We start from the raw sequence: 22,563 nt of genomic DNA, 5'->3' as shown, positions 1-22,563 counted from the left end.
TTTGATTGTTGTTATTGTTGTTATTTTACCTCTTCTTGAAACTTTTGTAATCCTCTCTCTACCTCTGATTTTCTAAATTTTTAACATTATGGGCTTAATTATAAGTCTTTTTTTCATTCATTGACCTCGGTATTCCGTCGGCCATTTTAATTTAGAATCTTATGTCCTTCAGTTATGGGAAATTTTCTTGTATTCTCTCTACGTTTTTTTTTTCTCTTCAGACTCACTGGTTAGATTTGGGACTTTCTAGATTGATTCTTTAATGTTTATTTACTTTTCAGAATGCTTAATTTTTTAAAATTGTGTTAAGTAAGAGTAGGTGAAAATGCGTTTTTATACGTGTGTGTGTTATATGTGAGGAGTAAAGAATAATGAGGTCATGAATATGTATATACTTATCACTCAGCTTAAAAAAATAACCTTTGAGGTTCCGTGTGTGCGTCTCCTCTATCCCATCCAATTTCTACCCCTCTCAAAGGTAGCTACCATCTTGAGTTAGATATTTATCATTCTCTGACTTTTATTTACTGCTTGACCACATATTTGTATCCCTAAACAATATATTATTTAGTTTTCATAAGCAATACTCACGGGAGCATACTCTGTGTGTTCTGTAACATACTTTTTTTGCTCTACGTTATTTCTTGAGCCTATAATTATCTATTTTAATTATATATATTGTATGAATATACAACAATTTGTTGTGGCTTGTTTTCCAATTTTTTGCTATTGCAGTGTTTCTGTCAATGTTCTTATATATATTTCCCAGTGACCATGAACAAGAATTTTCCCAGGGCAGTGTTTCCTAACTTTTTTCATGGTATGACACTTAAAGAAAATGATCATTGTTTAGCATATGAGGTAAAAGGACAAGGCTGCTTATAGCTGAGAGTGACTGGCTTGAGAATTCTTTATACTATCTTGCCCAGCTGCTGCAAAGTCTAAATGGATTAATATCTTGGCACACCTGTAGTATTTGTGCCATCTGAGTGTTCTGGAGCATATCCCATTTAGGAAACTCTGCTCTCAAGCAGTGCTACTCAGAAGGGTGGTCTGAAGACCACTTCTAGTCCACAAACGGTTAGTTACTAATCCACAACCTTCTAAGTTGAAAAGAAGCATTTAGAAACATTTATAGTAATTTGCCTAACCATTTTTATTATTTTATAAAAGTATCCAGTCTACAAATGATCAGAAATTTTTAAAAACTCCCCCATCACCATAGATAAGTTTGTTGAAGCGGAGTTGGTGAGACATAGAGTAAGCACAATGTCAACTTCAGTTGATACGCTAAGTTGTTTTTCAAACTTGTTCTAAATTGTATATCCCACACTCCCAGTGGTGCGTAGCTGTTCCACTTCCTCCACATCTTCATCAACACCTAGTATTGAAGGATGTTTTATTTTTGCTAATTGGGTGGGTATTAAAATCGTACCTTATTGTGGTTTTAATTTATATTACTAATTTGATTACTAATGAGATTGAGCATCTTTTATATGTTTATTAGCCATTTGGGGTTTTCTGTTCTATGAAGTGCCTATTCAAGTATTTCATCCATTTTTCTGTTGGATTATTTGCCTTTCTCTCACTGATTTGTAGGTTGGTTTATATGTTTTGGATACAGATTCTTTATTGGCTTAATGTGTTTCAAATATGTTCTCCCAATGTGTGATTTATATTCTTTAAATTTTTTTTTTTAAATATTGGTCCTGAGCTAATATCTGTTGCCAATCTTCCTCTTTTTTTTTTCCCTTCTCCCCCAAACCCCCAGTACATAGTTGTATATTCTAGTTGTGGGTCCTTCTAGTTCTGCTATTTGGGATTCCGCCTCAGCATGGCCTGATGAGCGGTGCCATGTCTGCGCCCAGGATCCGAACTGGTGAAACCCTGGGCTGCCAAAGCGGAGCGCGCGAACTTAACCTCTCAGCCACGGGGCCAGCCCCTGTGATTTATATTCTTAATCTCTTAGTATGTATTTTGATGAATGAAAGTTCTTAATTTTAGCAAAATTAAGTTTATCAGTCATCTATTTTCAGTTTGTGCTTTTTTTGCCTTTTTTTAAGAAATCATTTCCTATCTAAAAATCATAGTATTTTCCTATGTTCTAAAAAATTTTTAGGTTTATCTTTCACTTCTAAGTCTATAATGCAGTTAGAATTGATTTTTTATTGTTATGAAGTAAGAGATCCACTAAATGAAAATTCTATTCTTTTCTCTCAAATTTACTCTGCCAGCAGTCTACATAAACAAAATCCCTTTGAGATCTTCAATAGTTTTTTTTAATGATTTTGTTTACTTTTTTTTTGCAAGGAAAGATTCACCCTGAACTAACATCTGTTGCCAATCTTCCTCTTTTTTTTTTCCTCCCCAAAGCCCCGATGCATGGTCGTATATCCTAATTGTAAGTCTTTCTGTTTCTTCTCTGTGAGCCATTGTCACAGCATGACAACTGACAGATGGGTGGTGTGGTTCTGCGACCAGGAAATGAACCCAGGCTGCCAAAGCAGTGAGAACACTGAGCTTTAACTACTAGGTCATCAGGGCTGGCTCTTCAATAGTTTTAAAAATGTATAAAGGGTTCCTGAGGGGTTGGCCCAGTGGCGTAGTGGTTGGGTTCGTTCATTCTGCTTTGGCAGCCCGGGGTTCACTGGTTTGGATCCTGGGTGTAGACCTGTGCACCACTCATCGAGCCATGCTGGGGTAGGTGTCCCACATATAGAGTGGAGGAAGATGGGCACAGATGTTAGCTCAGGGCCAGTCTTCCTCAGCAAAAAGAGGAGGATTGGCAGCAGATGTTAGCTCAGGGCTAATCTTCCTCAAAAAAAAAAAAAAAAGTAAAGGGTTCCTGAGATCAAAAAGTTTGAGAATCACTGTTAGAGATCCACAGGAAAAAGTCAAAGGCTCCAATAAACTTGGACCAAAGACAGGCAAGTCATTAAAAAAAAAATCCCCACAGATGTACAATGAGCATGACAAAAAAGTGATGACCCCTAATAAAGAAATGCAAATAAAAAGTAAATATGCTATTTTACTTATCAAATTGACAATTATAAAAATACTTATAAGTAGCCTTTGAAAGGCAGTTTGGCAGAATGTATCAAAACCCTGTTTCCTTCCAGCTATTTCTGGAAATATGTCCTATAGAAATTATTAAGAATGTATCTGAAGATTTAGCTTCAGTATGTTCATCATGGTTTTTTTTTTTAATTTGAAAATTCAGAAATAATCTAAAATCCAAGTGATAGAAGAAACTTCCAGTGGAAGAAAAATATTGATAATGGGTTTTCTTTCCTCTAATTCATTTGAGGTAGTAAAGCCCCTGGAGTGCTTTGATGGCCACCTGCTGCTTTGTTGTGTGGAACCGTCATTAATCTGACCCTGACTACCCTCCCCTTTAGAAGTTTGTCCAGTAAATGTCAAATAATAACCAATCAGCATAGAGCACATTAAGTAATTGGTGGGTTTGTTCTTTCACCAAAAACATTTATAGCTTTTAGCTTTTAAAAATAGTTTTGGAGTGCAGCAAGACAGAGAAGGGGAACATTGGCCTAGATGATACAGAGGATAGCAGATGAACAGGGTTGATTTCATTTTGGGCACTTTGCCCAGGACACTTTTAATAGAACATATAGTTACTCTAGGGATTCTGAGTCTGTGGTTATGTCAGGCTTACACATTTATTCTTTAAAAGGAAAAATTGCACCTTATGAGACTCTAGGTACACCCATATGACTTAAAATCTTAAAACTGTTTCTACCTGGTGGCACAGCGGTTAAGTGCTCACATTCCACTTCAGTGGCCCGGGGTTCCCCGGTTCAGATCCCAGACATGGCACCACTTGGCAAGCCATGCTGTGGTAGGCGTCCCGGATATATAGTAGAGGAAGATGGGCACAGATCTTAGCTCAGGGCCAGTCTTCCTCAGCAAAAAGAGGAGGATTGGCAGCAGATGTCAGCTCAGGGCTAATCTTCCTCAAAAAAAAAAAAGTTTCTATAATCCGGCCATTAATAATTTGCTGTGTGTAGGCTGGATTCCTTAATATTAAAACTATCTTAATCATGGGTAGAAAATATTTTGAACTTCCTTCCTCTAAAACACAATGTGTTCATTTCTTTCAAAGTTTAAGTTCAAAAAGATGTCTAAACTAGGAATTGGAAGGTTATTTTTATGTGAAGAATTTTTAATCTTACTATATTTTTAAGGAATTTTTGTATACTCAAGAATCAATCAATTTAGAATTGCTGATCTTAGATTTAGACCTAAAAATTAGAAGGAAAAATACCAACATGGTAATAGAGCTTGTGTTGGGATAGTGGCTTTGAGTGAATTTCTCCTTTTTGCTGTTTTCCAAAATTTTAGTAATATGTTCATTACTTTTATTATTTATAGAATTATTTATAATCCTCTCCCCAAAAAATTAGCCTTAAAAAGGATGTGACATTAAAAAGGCTAAGATTTTCAAAGAATTATCTCATATTAGGTAATATGGAAGTCTACTTTTGTTTTGAAGTGATGTGTTTAAATATAATGGGCCAGATTCTTACCATGGAAATATTCTTATAATTTGGTTAATAAAAGGATAGTTAGAGTAGAAAAAAATTATTGTATGTGGTAAAAAACATCTGGGAATTATTAGTTCTAATGATACATAAGAGGAAGTGACTTTTTATTTATTTATTTTTTTATTTCTTAATAAATTCTTTAGTTTGTTTTTTTCTTCTTCTTCTTCTCCTCCCCCAAACCTCCCAGTACCTAGTTGTATATTCTAGTTGTAGGTTCTTCTAGTTGTGCTATGTGGGACACCACTTCAGCATGGCCTGATGAGCAGTGCCATGTCTGTGCCCAGGATCCGAACCAGTAAAGCCCTGGGCCGCCGAAGCAGAGCATGCGAACTTAACCACTCGGCCATGGGGCCAGCCCCAGGAAGTGACTTTAAAAAGTACTATGTTTTGTTTCAGAAATACCAGAAATTTCTCACATTTGCTTCTCATATTGAGCAGTACAATACTTTTAATGAGCCAGTGCCTCAGGACCTTTATACCTGCTGTTTCTTCTACCTGAAATACTCTTCCCTGCTTCTTCCTCCTTCCTCTAACACACTCCTCCTTCTTCAGTCTTGGTTTAAATATAATTATTTTGACAAGCTTACCATCACCCACCTCCCCTAAATCCCAACCCCACCTTTTCTATCTCCCTCAACCCAGGTTAAACTATTCTTTGTTTTCAGGCCACTCCACTTTTTCACAGTGTTCACTGTGGTTGTAAACATCAGTTCAGTTTGTTTGTTTTCCCCACTATTCCTTAAGCTTGATGAGGGCAGGACCTGTGAATTTCTTATTTAGAGTTGTGTTTTCAGTGTCTGGCACAGTGCCTAGTACATAATAGTTAATAAATAGTACTTATGAAATGAATTCCTTTAAATATTCATTTCATTTCCTTTTCTAAACTCTAGTTGGTATTACTTAATAATGGAGTCTTTCCATTAGAGTAGAGTAGTTATAACTTTAATTAATCATTAGTAAGTAAATAGCTGAAATAAGCAGCTGTGAGTTCCCACTAACTTGGAATATTCTTAGCTTTTTAACTTTAGGGATAAGTTTCATCCCAATGTCTCCGATGCTTCTTAGGGTACACGGTCACAGTACATTTCTTAAATGATAGATCGTAGCTACAAGTGTTGACTCTTCTGATTAGCTGTATTAATCCGAGTAGATCCAGTGCTGCCCAGATAGTACAGTACATAAGAAATACAATACCCCAGCCAGAACTGGTCTCTTGCTTTTTCTTCTTCCCCCTTTTCTTTTTTTTAACCTTTTTACTTTTATAGGGTTGAGTTTCTGTTTTCCTAATCCTTATTTGTAAAGCCCAAAATGAATAGCTTTTATATAAGGATTTACAATATTTAGATAAAATAAAAACATACACAAAGTATTTTAATTGAGCTGTTAGTCTTTTCAAGTTTTCTGATAAAACTAAGTTATTGTATTCTTGTGACACACGTGTTGGACAGTATAAAAGAAAATTTTTTCTAATGTTTTTATATGTGATCTTTAGCAATTACTTTTCTACTCATTAGGTTACATATTGTTTTCTTTTACAGTTCAAACGATATGTCAGTAAACTTCGAAGCAAGAGTACAGTTTTCAAAAAGAAGCATCAAATAATAGCTGAATTTAAAGCTGAATTCGGTCTCTTGCAGAGGACAGAAGAACTTCTTAAGCAGCGTCACGAAAATATTCAACATCAACTGGTAATACAATATTATCTTGGGGTGCTAGAAATACAAATGCCAGGAGGTTTATGGGTTCCAGCTTTATCCTGAGGTCATTATTTTTACTGAAAAAAACATAAAATTATTAATTTTCTCTGATTAATTACAGAGATGTCATATAAGCTGATTCATTTATTTTTAATGTAGCAGTAAACACTAACTTATTTTTATGTGTGCTGACTTTGGGTTAATTAATAGAAGTTGAATTCCAAGTAGGTTTTTCTTTTGTTTAGCTATTAATATGAGCAAAATTATCATACCAATAACTGTAAAGTATTTATTTTTCCTGGGCTGGTGGGCAGAAATTTCTAAGCAGTCACTTCTGTGGAGCTTTGGAAAGAAATATCAGGGGAAGGTGCTGTACGGGAGTTTGCCTGCAGGCTCGTTCCGCATGTGTCTGCGCCTTCACTGTCAGAGAAGAGTTAAGCCCAGAGCGGTCCCTCTGACAGCAAAGCTCTTCTCATTGTGGATGCCAGTCCTCTGACTTCTCTTGGTTTCGCTTTTTTTTTTCTTTTACCCTGGGGCAATTATTTCATTAGGATGTTGGTTTCCCAGCTAGTAATAATTTGGAGAGGTAAAGAAAGTTTCAACCAGTTGTGGTTAGCTGGCAATATAACTCTTTCTGTCTCGTGCTGTTGAATACTGTTTGCTTCTAGGGAACTTAAGATTGAAAATTTACCTGCATCAAACATAGATTCTAATGGCAGTTCTAAAATATGTAGTAACTGCATTATTGTTCACTTCAAAATATTTTCCAATTTCCATTGTGATTTCTTTGACCTATGGGTTATTGCTTAAAACCAAGCATTTGGGGATTTTCTAGTTGCCTTTTTGTTGTTGATTTCTACTTATTTCCGCTGTGACCAGAGAACATGCTCTGTGATTTCCGTCCTTTGAGATTTGTTGGGTGTTGCGTTACGGCCCAGCATATGGTCTGTTTTGGTAATTGCTCCATGGGCAGTTGAGAAGAATGTATACTCTGCAGTTGTTGGGGATGGCATTCTATATGTGTCAATTCTGTCAAGTGTGTTAACCATGACATTCAAATCTTCAATATTCCTATTGATATTTTTGTCTGCTTGTCCCATCAGTTATTGACAGAGATGTGTTAAAATCTCTAAATATGAATATTGTTTTGTTTGTTTCTCCTTTTAGTTCTATCAGTTTTTGCTTTCTACTTTTTCTTAAGTTGGGTTCCCTAGAAGCAGAGCCTGAGAAGGGAATACTTTGTACAAGTGATTTATTGAAAGAGGGAGAGCCTTCAGAAGAAGCAGACTGAGGGAAGCAGAGGGGACAGCAGAAAAAAACAAGCAAGAACATAGCTCTGACTGAAGACAGCTTCATTTTGAGCCCATGAGGAACTTTAGAACACAAATTGCACGATGGAGTTGATTCCATCTTGAGGCAGGAGGCTGGCCTTTTATACTCCCATATTAGTCAGTCATTGGCTGTGGCAGGGTGTAACCTCCTAGATGAGGCAGCTCCCAGTGGGCTGAGGGCATTCTCTGGAGAAGCAGCAACTGTGAGACATTAGCAGTCAACACTCATAGCAGCTTGCAGATGAGGTCTGAGTGGGGCACCAACCTGCTTGTTTATCATGTTAATTCACTCCATCCAAGTATAGCTTCTATAGGATTCTGGTTGGTCACAATTTCTAGGAAAACTTAAAGGAGGAGGGTTAGTGGGACAAATTAAAACTCTCATTGCTACATTTGGTCCCAAGGATATAACTGATACTCAACATCCCCTTCTTCTGCATTCTAGATTTCCGTCACCTTTGGCTAGCACCTCCACTGGTCTTGATGACTTACTTGGTGGGATGACCCAGTCCCTCATCTTTAAGAGGTCTGAGTTTCTAATAATCATACCCTTATTAGGCTGAGGTTGCTGTATTTACCCGTATACTGATAAAACTGGGCATAGGAATACCAAGATACATCCTCGTGGCACCTGAGTGCCAAACATATTCCTATCTGCCCTCATTATATAGCAGCATCTGTATCGTCTTATGATGTCCTGCCAATATAATAACTCTTTTCTTTGCCCACTTGTCCACATGCATGACAAGCCCAAGTGACAAGATGATAGCCAGAGCTTAAGTTTAGAGGACCTCTTAATGTACCTTCTAGTGGAAGCATGCCCACTCTGGAAACCAGAACATCTGTACCTACAGAGCATAAAGTTATCAAGAAGGGAGGTGTAGGGGCCAGCCCAGAGGCACAGTGGTTAAGTTCATGCGTTCCACTTCAGTGGCCCGGGATTTGCTGGTTCGGATCCCTGGTGCAGACCTATGCACTGCTTGTCAAGTCACATTGTGGCAGGCATCCCACATATAAAGTAGAGGAAGATGGGCATGGATGTTGGCTTGGGGCCAGTCTTCCTCAGCAAAAAGAGGAGGATTGACAGCAGATGTTAGCTCAGGGCTAATCTTCCTCAAAAAAAAAAAAAAGGAAGTATAATTCCCTAAGTGGATAAGTGGGAATCCTGGTGAGTAGTGACACTGACACTTTTATCTCCAAAACCCACGTGTTCTGTCTTTTTGGAACACAGCACCATAGAATGGGTATTGGTTTAAGATGTACACTCCATCTTGAAGAATAGAACCCATTCTCATAGGCGATCAGTTCCAGGCTGACACCTTAGCTGTGCCTTCATGAGGCTCTTCCACTATTCTGTCAGGCCGTTAGCTTTCTGGATGGTGTGGTATGTGGTACAGTGACTGAATCCCATGGTCATATGTGAACTACCATACCTCCTTTGCCATAAAGTAGATCTCTTGGGCTGAAGTGATATGATGTGGAATTCCACATCCGTTGACCAGGCACTCTGATCCCTTGTTTAGTAGTGCGGGCTGAAGCACGTTGGGCAGGAAAAAGTCAGAATATGAGTCAGTCCTAGTCAGGATGAAATGTTACCCTCTTCAGAATGGAAAGGATCTGATGTTATCAAATTGCCACTAAGTAGATGATTGGTTTCCTCAAGGGATGATTCCATACCCGGAGCTCAAGATTGGTCTCTGTTGCTGCCAGGTCAGATGTTTGGTGATGCCAGTAGCTAGATGCATATTGGTGAGGGAGAGCCCGTGCTGTCTGGCCTATTCTTGGCCTTCATCTCTGCCAACATAGCCATTCTGTCCATGAGCCCATTGTCCAGGCACTAGGTGGCCAAGACAGAGGCTGGCTGACATCTACTGGCGAAATCATCCTTTCTACTTGGTTGTTTGGTGCCTCTTCTGCTGTGGACATTCTCTGGTGGCCATTAACATGTGATGAAAAGAACTTCATACTTAGTGCCTACTCCTATAGGTCCATTCACATACCTCTTCTGCAGACCTCCTTGTCTCCAATCTTCCAATCTTGCTATCCTGCTTTTTCTAGGCCCTGACCAACAAGCTAAGCCACTTGCCACTGCCCAGAGAATACAGGATGATCTGAGGGTTCAGCGTTCTCAAGTGAATCTATCTAGATATCCCCACCCCAGACTCAGCACCCTTTCTCTTCCCTATCAGAGCTCTGACTTTGACATAGAATATATTCAGCCTTCTGTGAAGTTTTACTAATCTTACATTTAAGTCCTCTGCTTGGTTTCTAGCTCTCTCTGCCCCTGAGCCATAGGAAATGAGAGTTTCTTTAAAGCTCCTAAGGAGGTTCTCTGACCTTATCACTTTGTTTTAAATTACTGATTAATGGATTTGAGCCTGTTATTTTCCCTCTTCAACTATCAGTGGAGCTTAGCAACAGCCACCTCAATTCCATAGTGCTTATAATTATTATTTCTCCGTACTTCTCAAACACCAGCAACATTGCACCAGCTAGTGCATTAGCCTGTGACAATTCAAGTTCCCCAAGAAGCAGATACCAAGATAGGATTAGATGTACAAGAGAATTATTGGAGGAAACACTTGTGAATGATAAAGGGAAGGGAGCAGAGAAGGCAGAGAAAGCCTTTAGGCTCTAATGCAAGTCTGACATCTGTAAAGGGAGAAGGAGAAGGAAGGAGGATTGGACAGGAAGACCTCAGACTACAGCACAGTTTTCAGAAAGTTTTGGTTGGGATGATGGGAGTTCCTGACACAGTCGCCAATTAAGGGAGTCCTCTTTCAGGCAGGAATGGGCTAGCACTAGTACTACTGCCATGCTCGGTCATTGGCTGGGAACAGCCCAGGGGAAGCATGGCCTTGGAGCAAACATGATTGAGCCAGAGAGGCAGCACTTATGGCTGTCAGTCAACTCTGTTCCTCTCAGCAGGCTCTCTTGAAGGAGATCTGAGCAGTCCATTTTCATAGCCACCACAATCCCCTCCCACTTATATTGTGCCCCAGTTCACCACAAATCTTAGCAATTGCATTGCTAAAACATGCCTCAGACTAACAATACTCTTAAGTGCCACCAGTGGTGAAGCCCTCAGTTCAGTCATCCAGTAAGTGACCCCACTCTAGAAGTCCATCCTTATAGTTTGGTCAGATTCTCTAGAAGCAGAACCTGAAACAAGAATTCTTATTCCTCCTCACATGGTTAATTCAGGCAGTGCTCTTAGGAGAAAGGAAGTGAAGGAAGCAGATGAAGCAGCGGGGAAATGGATTCAGTTGGAGTCCAGTTTCAGTCTGATCCCATGAGGATCTCTGGAGTACAAATTGCATCACCGAGTTACTCTCATCTTCAGACAAGAGGGCTACCCTTCTGCACCCCTGTGTCAGTCAGTCATTTGCTATGGACATTCTCAGTACCACCCAGAAGGTGGTGTGATACAGTTTGTGTTTAGCCCACAGCACACTTTGAAGAAAGGGCAACTGTAAGCCATTAATAGCCTATTCTCATAACAGCAGAGGGGATGAGTATATTGGCTCAGTAAGTAGATCAGGGCAGAGGACCCACGATATTGCCTGCAAATATCCTGAGATTATGTTATTCATCCATACAAATTTAGTATTATTATCTTACTGTTAAATTAGCCCTTTGATAATTATGAAATGTCCTTTTTTATTTTTTTGAGGAAGATTAGCCCTGAGCTAACTGCTGCCAATCCTCCTCATTTTGCTGAGGAAGACTGGCCCTGAGCTAACATCCACGCCCATCTTCCTCTACTTTTTTTATATGTGGGATGCCTACCACAGGATGGCTTGCCAAGTGGTGCCATGTCCACACCCAGGATCCGAACCAGCGAACCCCAAGCCACTGAAGCGGAACGTGTGAATTTAACCACTGCACCACTGGGCCGGCCCCTGAAATGTCCTTTTTAATCTCTAGTAATATCTCTTGCCTTAAAATATACTTATCTATTATTAATACAGCCACACAGCTTTCTTTTAGTTAATGTTTAAATGACGTATATCTTTTGCATCCTTTCAACCTTTCTCCATCCTTATATTTATTGTGTATATCTTGTAAGAAACATATAGTTAGGCTTTATATTTTTATACAGTGTGGTAGTCTTTGTCTTTTAATTGAAGTATTTAATCCATTTATACTTAACGTAATTACTGATTTTTCAAAGTTTTCTATTTGTCCCATCTGTTCTTCATTCCTTTTTTCTCCTTTCTTCCCTTTTCTTGTATTAGTCAAGTATTTTTGTCTTCCATGTGTTTCTTCCTTTTAGCTTACTGGTTATAGCTTCTTTTTGTTATCCCTGTTAGTTTTTTAGTGCTTATGCCAGAGATTACAACATGCACCTGTGACTGATTACAGTCTTCCCTAAATTTTTCATTTTGCTCTATCCTGGGCAATGCAAGAACCTTACAACACTTTAGCTCCATTTACCACCTCCTCATATTTTGTGCTATTGTGGATATATATATTTTAAATTCTGTATATGACTTAAATTCCACATATTATTATATTTAGTGTTATTCTAGATTTATCTATATATTTACTCTTTTCATGCCTCTTCTTTCCTTCCTGCACCATCATTATTCTATTGGGATCATTTTTCTTCTGTAAAATGAGCTCATTTTCAGTATTTCATTTAGTGTAGGTCTGCTGGTGATAAATCCTTTCGGTTTTTGTTTTTCTTGAAATATCTTTACTCCACCTTCATTTTGAAGCACATTTTCACTGAATATAAAATTTTTGGTTGGCAGCTATTTTCTTTCAGTACTTCAAAGATTTAGTTCCATTGTCCTCTGGCTTCCATTATTTCTTTTGTAAATCTTGTTGTTTTCTAAGGTAGTGTGTTATTCCCTGGTTGCTTTTAAGATTCTCTTTCTGTCTTTGGCTTCTCAGCAGTTTTACTATGATTTTCCTAAGTGTGATTTTCTTTTTTGTTTATCTGGCTTGGAGTCTGTAAAGCTTCTCAAATTTGTGGCTTAATGTCTTTTGTCAGTTTTTGGAACGTTCTCAGCCAATATTTCTTTGAATATATTATTGTCTCATTCTTTCCTCCCTTACTTGAACTACTGTTACAGTTAGATGTATGTTAAACTTTTTCACCATTTACCATGTTTCTTATGGGTTTTGTGTTTTGCTCTTTTAACTTTTTTGGTTTTTTCATTTTCCTTTTTTTGTCCTTACTGTGATTTAATCTGGATTTTTTTTCGTCCGTGCAATCTTCCAGTTCATTAATCCTCCTTTTTTGTTGTGTCTAGTCTGCTATATAATCCATGTATTGACTTCTCAATATCAGTTATTATGTTTCTCAGTTCTAGACTTTCCATTTGATTCTATTTTATAGATTTCAGTTATTTATAACATTCTCCAACTTTTCGTTTATTTTCTTGAATATATTAATCACAGCTATTTTAAATGTCCTGTCTGATAATATTCATCTGAGTGTCTATTTCTCTTGTCTATATTTTTTCTCCTGATTTTCAGACATTTGTTCCCATTACTTTGCCTACCTAGTAATTTTTTATTGAATGTCAGGCTCTGGATGTATTTGTCTTCCTTGAAAGAGCATTTGGATTTTTTTTCTTGTAGATTACCTTGATCCAGTTTTGTTAGAGCTGGCACTTTTCCAATCTTCTTTTACTCCTAAGATGCAGCCCTTATTACTGTGGCAGAAACATTACTCCTGGAAAGTAATCATTCCTAGGGCCTAACTCTTCCTCCTAGGATATGGCCCTTACTCCTAAGGAGTAGCCCTTCTGAGGTTTTAGATGATAGTCTGGGGCATTTACCAAGGCCCCTAAAGTTTGACAAGTTTTGAATTCCTACGTCTATCTATCTCCCTGGCACTATGAGACTGCTGAAATCTTTGCTCAGCTCTTTAGCAACCTGTCTGCTGATTTCCACTTATCTTTTGGGAATTTTACCCTGCTTCTACACAGCTTAGGATTTACTAGTGCCTAAAGAGGAAATTGCATACAAACTTTGGGCTAATACTCTTTAGTCCCCTCTATTTCTTTCTTAGGAATCCCAATGTTGTTGGCAGCCCTAAATTCCAACTCTGCTTCCATTCCCTCTCTCCTTGTCTTTCTTTCCATTTGGTTCTTCCATCCTCTTTTAAACCCTCTCCAATCAGGTTTTCATGCCTACATTCCACTGAAATTTCCCTTGTCAATGTCACCAATACATTCATGTTGCTAAATCCAATAGTCAATTCTTAGTCCTTTTCCTCCTTGACCTGTTAGCAGTATTTGACATAGTTGATCACTCCCTCTTCCTGTAAAATTTTTGTTTACTTGTTTTCCTGGGGTTTTTTTTCCCTTATTAACACTCCTGTTCCCACTCCATGGCTGATTTCTTCTCATTTCTCCAAGGTCTAAATGTTGGAGTTTTCTAGGCTTAACCTTTGGATCTCTTCTCTACCCTCACTCTTTTGATGATCTTATCCTGTCTCATGGCTTTAAAGACCTTCTATATGCAGACAACTCATGAATTTATATCTCCAGCCTAGATTTCTTCTCAGATTCCAATCTTGTACATATAACATCTTGACCTCTTTATTGGATATCTGCTAGACATTTGAGATTTTTTTCCTGAGGAAGATTAGCCTTGAACTAACACCCGTGCCAATCTTCTTCCACTGTATATGTGGGTTGCCACCATGGCATGGCTGATGAGTGGTGTAGGTCTGCACTTGGGATCTGAACCTGTGAACCCAGGCTGCCAAAGCAGAGCATGCTGAACTTAACCACTATGCCGTGGAACCAGCCCCATTTCAGATTTTTAGCATGTCCAAAACTAAGCTTCTGATCCGTACTACTCCCTCAAACCTGGTCTTCTCAAGTCTTCTTCATTTCAAAAAATGGCAACTCCATCCTCTCAGTTCTTCAGGCCAGAAACTTTGGAGTCATTTTTTACCCCTCACTTTCCCTCACACCCTACATCTAATCTGTCATGATTTCTTATTTGATCTATCTTCAAAATGTATACAGAACTCCTCACTACCTCTGCCGTCACCACTGGGTTCACACTACCATCGTCTCTATCTTGAATTATTGTAATAGTCTTCTACTGACTTCCCTGCCCTGACCATTGCCCCTCTATAGTTTGATCTCTGCACAGATGTTCGAGTGATCATTGAAAAATTCCTTTATTCTGAACCTTCCAGCAAGCATCCCATCTCATTTAAAATAAGTCCAAGCTCTTTCATTGGCCTAAAAATAAGGTAACGGTATAATTTATATGTAATTTATCATCTAAACTAGGATACTTGAAAATGCAAGGACAATAGACATAAACTGTGACTATGCCAGCAAACTAGCTGTGTTCTGTATGATTCCTCCCCCACTCCTACCTCATTCTTAGTTCATTTTTAGCTCTACCAATCTCCTAGCTGTTTCTGGAAAAGGCCAGGTGTGCTCCTGCCTCGTGACTTTTGCACTTGCTGTTCCCCAGGTGTCTGTGTGGCTTGCTCGCTCACTTCCTGCGGTGCTTTGCTCAGGTGTCATCTTCTCAAGAAGACCTTTTCTAACCAGCCTGTTACTTAAGATTCCAACCCCACTCTCACCTCACACTATATGTATTTTACTTGTTTACATATTGTTTATTTACTCTCACTAGAAGTAAGCTCTTTGAGGGAGGGATTTTTTTTTTTTACACTCAACATCACCAAATAATTTAAGAACATTTGACAGTTGTGAAATTTATATTTATTCTGATACTTCCCATCAGCAGTACAACTAATCTAGAGCAAATTACCAGGTAAATTTTAAATTATTTCTTCAGGACTGGGTTTTGTCAAAGACTTCAAATTTGAGAGATCTTCAAATTTGAAGTTAGGGAACGTGTTCATGTCTGCTTTACCGTACATTTGCTTAAGCTTAAAAAGCTCCCTCTCCAGATCTTGCTGATACTCTGGGCCAACATCAACAGGTGAGGGAGGGGATTTTTTTCCCCTATTTTGTTCACTGCTGTATATTTTGTGCCTGTAGCTGTGCTTGGCACATTTATGTATATAATAAATTTTAGATAAGTGAGTGAACACAAGTGCAATTGATCACCTGAGAATTAATTCATTCACCAAACATTTATTGAGTACATCCTATGTTTTTGACTCTGTGCTCAGTACATAACATTATTCTAAAGTCTAAGATTAGATATGTACCTGAAGATACCATAGTAAAATTTAGTGTAAGTTTATAACATATAAAGGTATGTAATTATTGTTGAAGTCAATAAAGATTGTCCTTTAGGATTTTAAACTGATTTATTTTATTTACAACTTTATTGTTACATATTAAATCTGGATACTTCTTATGGAATCATTGAGGTTTTGACACCCATTTTCTGGACCCCTCCCCCCCTTTTTTTTTTTAAGATTTTATTTTTTTCCTCTTTCTCCCCAAAGCCCCCCGGTACATAATTGTATATTCTTAGCTGTGGGTCCTTCTATTTGTGGCATGTGGGATGCCACCTCAGCATGGCTTGATGAGTGGTGACATGTCTGTGCCCAGGATTCAAACCAGCAAAAACCCTGGGCCGCCGCAGCGGTGCGCACAAACTTAACCACTTGGCCACAGGGTTGGGCCACTGGACTCCATTTTTTACACCTATTTTTTATCTTTACTTTTAGCAAGCTATTGAGGAAAAAAAGGGTATATCTGGATATAGTTACACCCAAGAAGAGCTAGAAAGAGTATCCGCATTGAAGAGTGAAATCGATGAAATGAAAGGACAAACACTGGATGACATGTCTGAAATGGTGATTACATATTTTTTCTTAGTTTTGTTTATTGTGTAGCTAAGAGGCAAATGCTTTTGTGTTTGTTCTGTTTCCAGTGAAACATTCAAATTTTCATTTCTGCAAATTGTTTACTTTATATTCTTTCATCTATCTTTATCAACATCTTTTGAATTTTTCCATTTAGTAAGATTATTCAACTTGTAATCGTTTATGCATTTTGTGGTTTTCGAAGTGTGTAAAAGTTATATAAAATTAAAGAAATACTTAAGATAAAAAGTAAGTTTTCCCAAATCATATCACTCTAACTAATAAAATTACTTCATTTTTGTGTACATCCTTAGTATCTTACCATATTCAGGACTGCTTTTCAGCCAGAATGCACTGATCCAGCTTCATTAGGCATTAAAATGTTGAAATCTTTCCTTACTTTTTCGTAAATAGCTGCTGCCCCAAACTCTCAGAGTACCCATCTCCACCTGTCGTGTCCACATTGGCCCAGAACCTTCTGGATCTCACCACAATCTAACTCCTAGAAAAATTAACATTTAGCACAGCAGAGGCCTCCAAGACCCTTTTCATCTCTATAGCTGGTGTCCATTCATCTCTATGGCTGGGTCATTACTTATGCCATTTGGATTATTAAGTGTTTTGACTATCACTTCATCCATTTTATATGATCTACATAATTTTTTATATAATACAACATGATTGTAGTTGTATGCAGGCAACTTTGTAATTTGTTTTAGTCATTCAGTGTTAGATTATATTTTCCCATAATGGTTTGCAATATTAATAATTGACATTCTGAATAGCTAAGTGTATTCCATCTTACTGAGGAATCAAGATTTACTAAATCACTTCCCCAATGTTTGACTGAAGTAATTTATAGTTTTTTTACTCTCATGTGTAGCATTTCAATAAATGTCTTTATGCATATAGTACTTTTGTTCTTTTGAATTCTTTTTTTAAATTTCATTTATTTTGTTTAAATGATAGGTAAAAAAACTGAATTCACTGGTATCTGAAAAGAAGTCAGCTCTAGCCCCAGTTATAAAAGAACTACGACAGTTGCGTCAGAAATGTCAAGTAAGTAAATTTGATTTTGTGATACTTCTGGTATTCTATCTTGTTCATTTGTACTAGTTATAATCCTGAATATTTTACTTGGACAATTTTAAAAAATTATTATTATTATATTGACGTGATTCTGCAAAAGACAGTAGTAATGTGACCTACAAAGGTTTTTGTTTGATTTATGCTATTTGTGTTGTCATAAATTATTGGGGAGAGGAGAGAAGGAGAAGACAGAGTTTAAGCTGGAATCACAAGTGCAGCCAGATGAGATTTTTTTGCTTTAAATCTATGCATGTCAGAGCTATAAATGTGAAGTCACATTCTTCGGTGGCCAGGTAAAAGCTCAGAGTCTCCCAATGAGTGGTGACAAATTAACTTTAGATTAATGAATTTGCTTTGCTGGTGAGCAGGGTGGGGGGCAAACTCTGATATCTTATGATAAGTGATGAAATACCATCACTTGGGAGCTAATTCTAACCACTACTTTAAAGTTAAACTGTTAGAAGGTAAATGCCCTCCACAAATACAGATCAGGTGGCCTCTGCGATTTGACGTTAGAAGTTGTTATTTTATCACTCTCCATGTAGTAATTTTAGGTTTGAATGTGAGCTGTACTGCATGTGCCTGAGGTTGGAACTATAAAATTCTTCTGAATGCCATCCATCAGAGTCAGAGAAGCAGAGTGAAAAACCATATGAACTTTGAAATCAGATAAATATCATTTCCTTTTTATAGAAAATGCCATGGAGTCTGAGACAGGTTTAGTGACTCATCCAAATAGACAAGCAGGAAATCAGAGAGTTGGGGCTTGACTCTAGCATCTATATCATCTTATTTCAAATCTCCTGCCTGTTCCATTACACACCACTGCGATCACAAAGAAATGGAAGAGACAAGTCGTTGTTCTCTGAAGTTCATACTGTAATAGGTCAGACGGGATACACACATGAAGAGATTCAAGAAAAACTAAGATAACCCAACTTAAGAACAATGTAGAAAAAACTATAATCATAACCACATACTTAAATCATGAGGAAAGAAGACGCAAATGAAGAGATTGTTAGGAAGGAAAGGTTTCAGAAAGGAGATTTTTAAGCAAGGTTTTCAGACTGAGGACATCAAGAATTGTTTTTGTGAATACTTTCTAATTCATTGATTTTCTTAATGCTTTTCTTAAGTAAACAACTTGCAGACAAAAGGGACTGGTCTATCTAGTGATGAAAAATTTTTCCCTAATAGTAAGCTAATAAATCTGTTTGTATTTAGTTCTTTTATTAAATCCATTTACATTTTAAATGAGTTTTATTGAAAGGATATTTTGGACAATAAAGGAAATGTTCTGTCATGGAAATCCAAGACCAGAACCATAGTCTACTGTAAGCAGAGAGCATTTTGGTTCAGGGAAGCTTCAGGAAGCTTAGCATCAGGAGCTTATGGATCATGATGATGAATGTGATAGTAACAACATTTATTAAGTGATTCCTATGTACCAGGCACTATTACATTACTCAATTAAGGCTCACAACCACCCAATAAGATAGGGACTGCTCTTTACACAAATAAGCAAATAAAGGCACAGAGAGGTAAGGTACTTGCCCAAGGTTACACAGCCAGTAAATGGCAGAGCCCAGTTCTTTATACTAAATACTATATCAATAACGTGATTCAGTGAATCTCTTTGTATTGACTTCTCACTCTCTTCCTGCCACCAGCCAGGTTTTTCACCCCTGTTCTTTCCTTCTGTCCTCTGTCTTATAGTTTCTCCTTACTCTTTGGATTAGCATCCTCATAACCTCGGCTTGCTTATGGCTCCTCATTGTTCATGTCTCACGTTATGGCCTTTATATATACTTTGTGTTGAATTTTTCACTACCAACTGCCCTATTTTCTCTGCATTTTCTAATTCAAATTCCTGGTGCATCTCCTCTCTTTTTTGGGCAGTTCTTCATGCCAGACTACCTCAGAGACTATTGGCTATCCTCAGGTCAGGTCAGGGGTCCATCGTTAGTTCAACCAGCTATGCTGGTAGGTAAGGGTGGGAAGAAAGGAGAGTGAATATGGTACCAAGTATGGCCGCCTAGAGAATTTTTCCCTCTGCAAAGGCTATGGGTATATCAGGTATTTCAATTGACATTTTTAGTACACCACCCATTATCCTATTACTAACAGCTGAACAGCATTCATCTTTGCATTTTATCCTTATCCTTTCATTTATACTTTTTTACATGGTTGCAATTGTAGTATCCATTGCATTTATAGTCACGCATCGCTTAATGACGGAGCTACGTTCTGAGAAATGTGTTGTTAGGCTATTTCGTTGTTGTGCAAACATCGTAGAGTGTGCTTACACAAAGGTAGATGGTATAGTGTTTAATGGGTATGAGTTTCAGTTTCAGTCTTCAGCTTTCAAGCTGAAGAGTTCTGGAGATGGCTGGTGTTGATAGTTGCACAACAAGGTAAATGTGCTTAATGCCCCTGAACTGTACACTTGAAAATGGTTTGTCTTAATTTTTGTTTTATGTCTATTTTGCCATAATAAAAAGAATCTTAAAAAACAGTTCAGGGCTTGCCTACATTTGCATTAACTGGTTCTGAGTTCAATGCAGTTGGTGAGTACCTGATACTCATTTTGCTTATCTCCATATGCCAATCTCCTACATTCCTGTATAGTTTTATTTTTACCCAGAAACCTTTTGTAATAAAAAGTATACTGGAAAAAAAAGCCACTTCGTTGACTTTAAGCTGTTTCCAAATATTAACTGAAATTCTTAATTGTTCTCTACTTTGAATATTATTTTTTTAACTTAAGTATATTTAATACTCAAAACTACATACATGTATTATCATATTGTTAAAGTGCAGCAGTACTTAAAAAGACTTTATGCTTCTTGCTTTAATGAGTAACTCTCAAATATTTAGAAATTTTATAGTGAAGTGCTAGTACGTTTCCTTTCTATTGTATTTGCGCTGTTCTAAATTTGAATATTAACAACTATTTTAAAATTAAAGACTCACAACTCGAGATGTGTAACTTATATTTATCTAAATCTTTTGTAATTATCTAAAATTAGAATAGCATCTTGAAAAGTTTCATGTTTATCATCCTAGGAGCAGTTCTGTAAATTGTGTGTAATTAAATGGCATAATACATATAATTGCTAATATATGGGGAAAGGCTAAAATACTCATTTTGGAGTATACAATCTGATAATTATTGATTTCACTGAAATATTTCTTATTCATTACTTTTTCTCATAAAATTAAAATCATGCTCTTAGCAAGAATTCAAACTGTAAAGAATTGTTTAAGGGAAAGAATAGAAATTATTTGTCTCTGCACACCCCCAGCACACTCCCCAGAGGTAATAACTATTAAGAGTTCCTTATGTATTTTCTAGAAATTTTCTGAGAATTAATGAATGGATAATTATTTATTGGCTACCTAAAGTTTGTTCTCCACATCTTTGTTCTACTCTGAAAAAACAGGCTTTCTTTAATTTTTGGTCAGAATTCAACTCTGATACTAAGATCAAAATGCTTCCTTTTGTTTGCATTTGCCTGCTATGCTTTTGCCCATCCTTTGCTTTCAAATTTTTAAAAATTACCTTCTTTTACATGTGTCTCTGAATAGATCTTGAATTGGGTTTTGTTATGTGATACCATCTGAAAAGTTTGTTTTAATAGATAAGTTGAGCCCATTTATATTTATTCATATGCAGACATATTTGGTCTTAGTGCATTTTATGTTTTGCTTTCGATTTTAAAGCCTGTAAAAAATCCTCTGTTCTTCTCTGCACATGTGTGTGTGTTTTGGAGCTTGTGGTTTTGCTCTAGCGGTTATATTTGTAACTCCAACATTAACCATCCATTTCTGTAGATAGTATCTATTAATCCCCACTGTGAGCAGTGATAAAAGTAGCATATTTCCTCTGACTTCTCGCCCCCTTCCCGCTCCTTTAGCACCTGATTTTAGTCAATTGTATTGTCTTTCTTTCTGCTTGCCTTTATACTTTGAATTTGCTTTTACTATGACTTGATTCGTCAGCTTTAGATTATATCCTTTGACGTTCCCCCACCCATTCCTAGCAATTAAAAATTGAAGAAACCAGCTTACTTATTCTACCTTCCACCTTCTTTTCTCCTTCCCCTCCCTGCAGGTCCTCTTGTATCACTTCTACGTTGTCAGGGCATGTAACATTTACCTTCTGTTTTGTTGCCCTAGTTCCCACTTTTGTTTTAGTGGTAGGCTTGTAATTATTAGATTCAATGCTCATTACCAATCCTTTCACTGCCCTTTTTCCTACCTTTTTTATTGTCTGTGATTTGTCCTATAGTAGAGTTCTCAAAAAAGGCTAGGAACAATATTCTCCGAGTTCTTGCACGTTGTAAAGTTTGTTGCCTTAAGTATTTCAACAACAGCTTGACTGAGCATAAAATTCTTACCTCATGCTTTCTTTCCTTGAGAATTTTTTTTTTCAAGATTGGCTCCTGAGCTAACATCTGTTGCCAATCTTTTTTTTTTTTTTCCTTCTTCTTCTCCCCAATGCCCCCCAGTACATAGTTGTATATTCTTGTTGTAGATCCTTCTGGTTGTGCTATGTGGGATGTCTCCCCAGCATGGCTTGATGAGTGGTGCTAGGTCCACACCCAGGATCCGAACCAGCAAAACCCTGGGCCACTGAAGTGGAGTGCATGAACTTAACCACTCTGCCATGGGGCCAGGTCTCCTTGAGAATTTTTAAAGTACAGCTCCACAGTCTTCCAGGGTTAAGTGTGGTCATGGAGAGATCTGAGGCCAACCTAATTTTTTTAGTAACTTGATCTGGAAGAGAATGTGTGTTTTCCAGTTCTTGAGTACTGGGTTCTCCATGTGTTCATGAGATCAAGCTGCTTAAATGTGTTGTTCAAAACTTCCTGGTAAATGGAGGAGTTATCGTGTAATGGGTACAGAGTTTCAGTTTTGCAAGATGAAAAGAGTTCTGGAGATTGGTTGTATAGCAATGTGAATGTACTTAACACTACTGAACTTTACGCTTAAAAATGGTTAAAATGGTAAATTTTATGTTATGTGTATTTTACCACAATTTTTACAAGATTCCTGGTTTAAAAAACAAAATTCCCTTGTAAATTATTTGTTTATCATTATTTTTTGACTCT

The 22,563-nt window shown here is 37.4% G+C and overlaps 1 protein-coding gene across 9 annotated transcripts in view; it reads left to right on the top strand.

Moving 5' to 3' along the window:
* The window catches only part of IFT81 (intraflagellar transport 81), a 185,717-nt gene that overhangs the window by 147,803 nt on the left and 15,351 nt on the right, over window positions 1-22,563 (top strand). For all 9 annotated transcript variants that reach the window (XM_070220198.1, XM_070220200.1, XM_070220201.1 and 6 more), the window contains 3 exons: window positions 6,101-6,250; window positions 16,223-16,351; window positions 17,330-17,419. In XM_070220198.1, coding sequence (XP_070076299.1) covers window positions 6,101-6,250; window positions 16,223-16,351; window positions 17,330-17,419 — 369 coding nt within the window. The remainder of the gene's footprint in view (window positions 1-6,100; window positions 6,251-16,222; window positions 16,352-17,329; window positions 17,420-22,563) is intronic.

This window comes from Equus caballus, chromosome 8, assembly GCF_041296265.1.
Source record: "Equus caballus isolate H_3958 breed thoroughbred chromosome 8, TB-T2T, whole genome shotgun sequence".
Taxonomy (NCBI): domain Eukaryota; kingdom Metazoa; phylum Chordata; class Mammalia; order Perissodactyla; family Equidae; genus Equus; species Equus caballus.
Note: the sequence above shows the minus strand (reverse complement) of the source record. Positions and strands in the feature narration are given on the sequence as shown.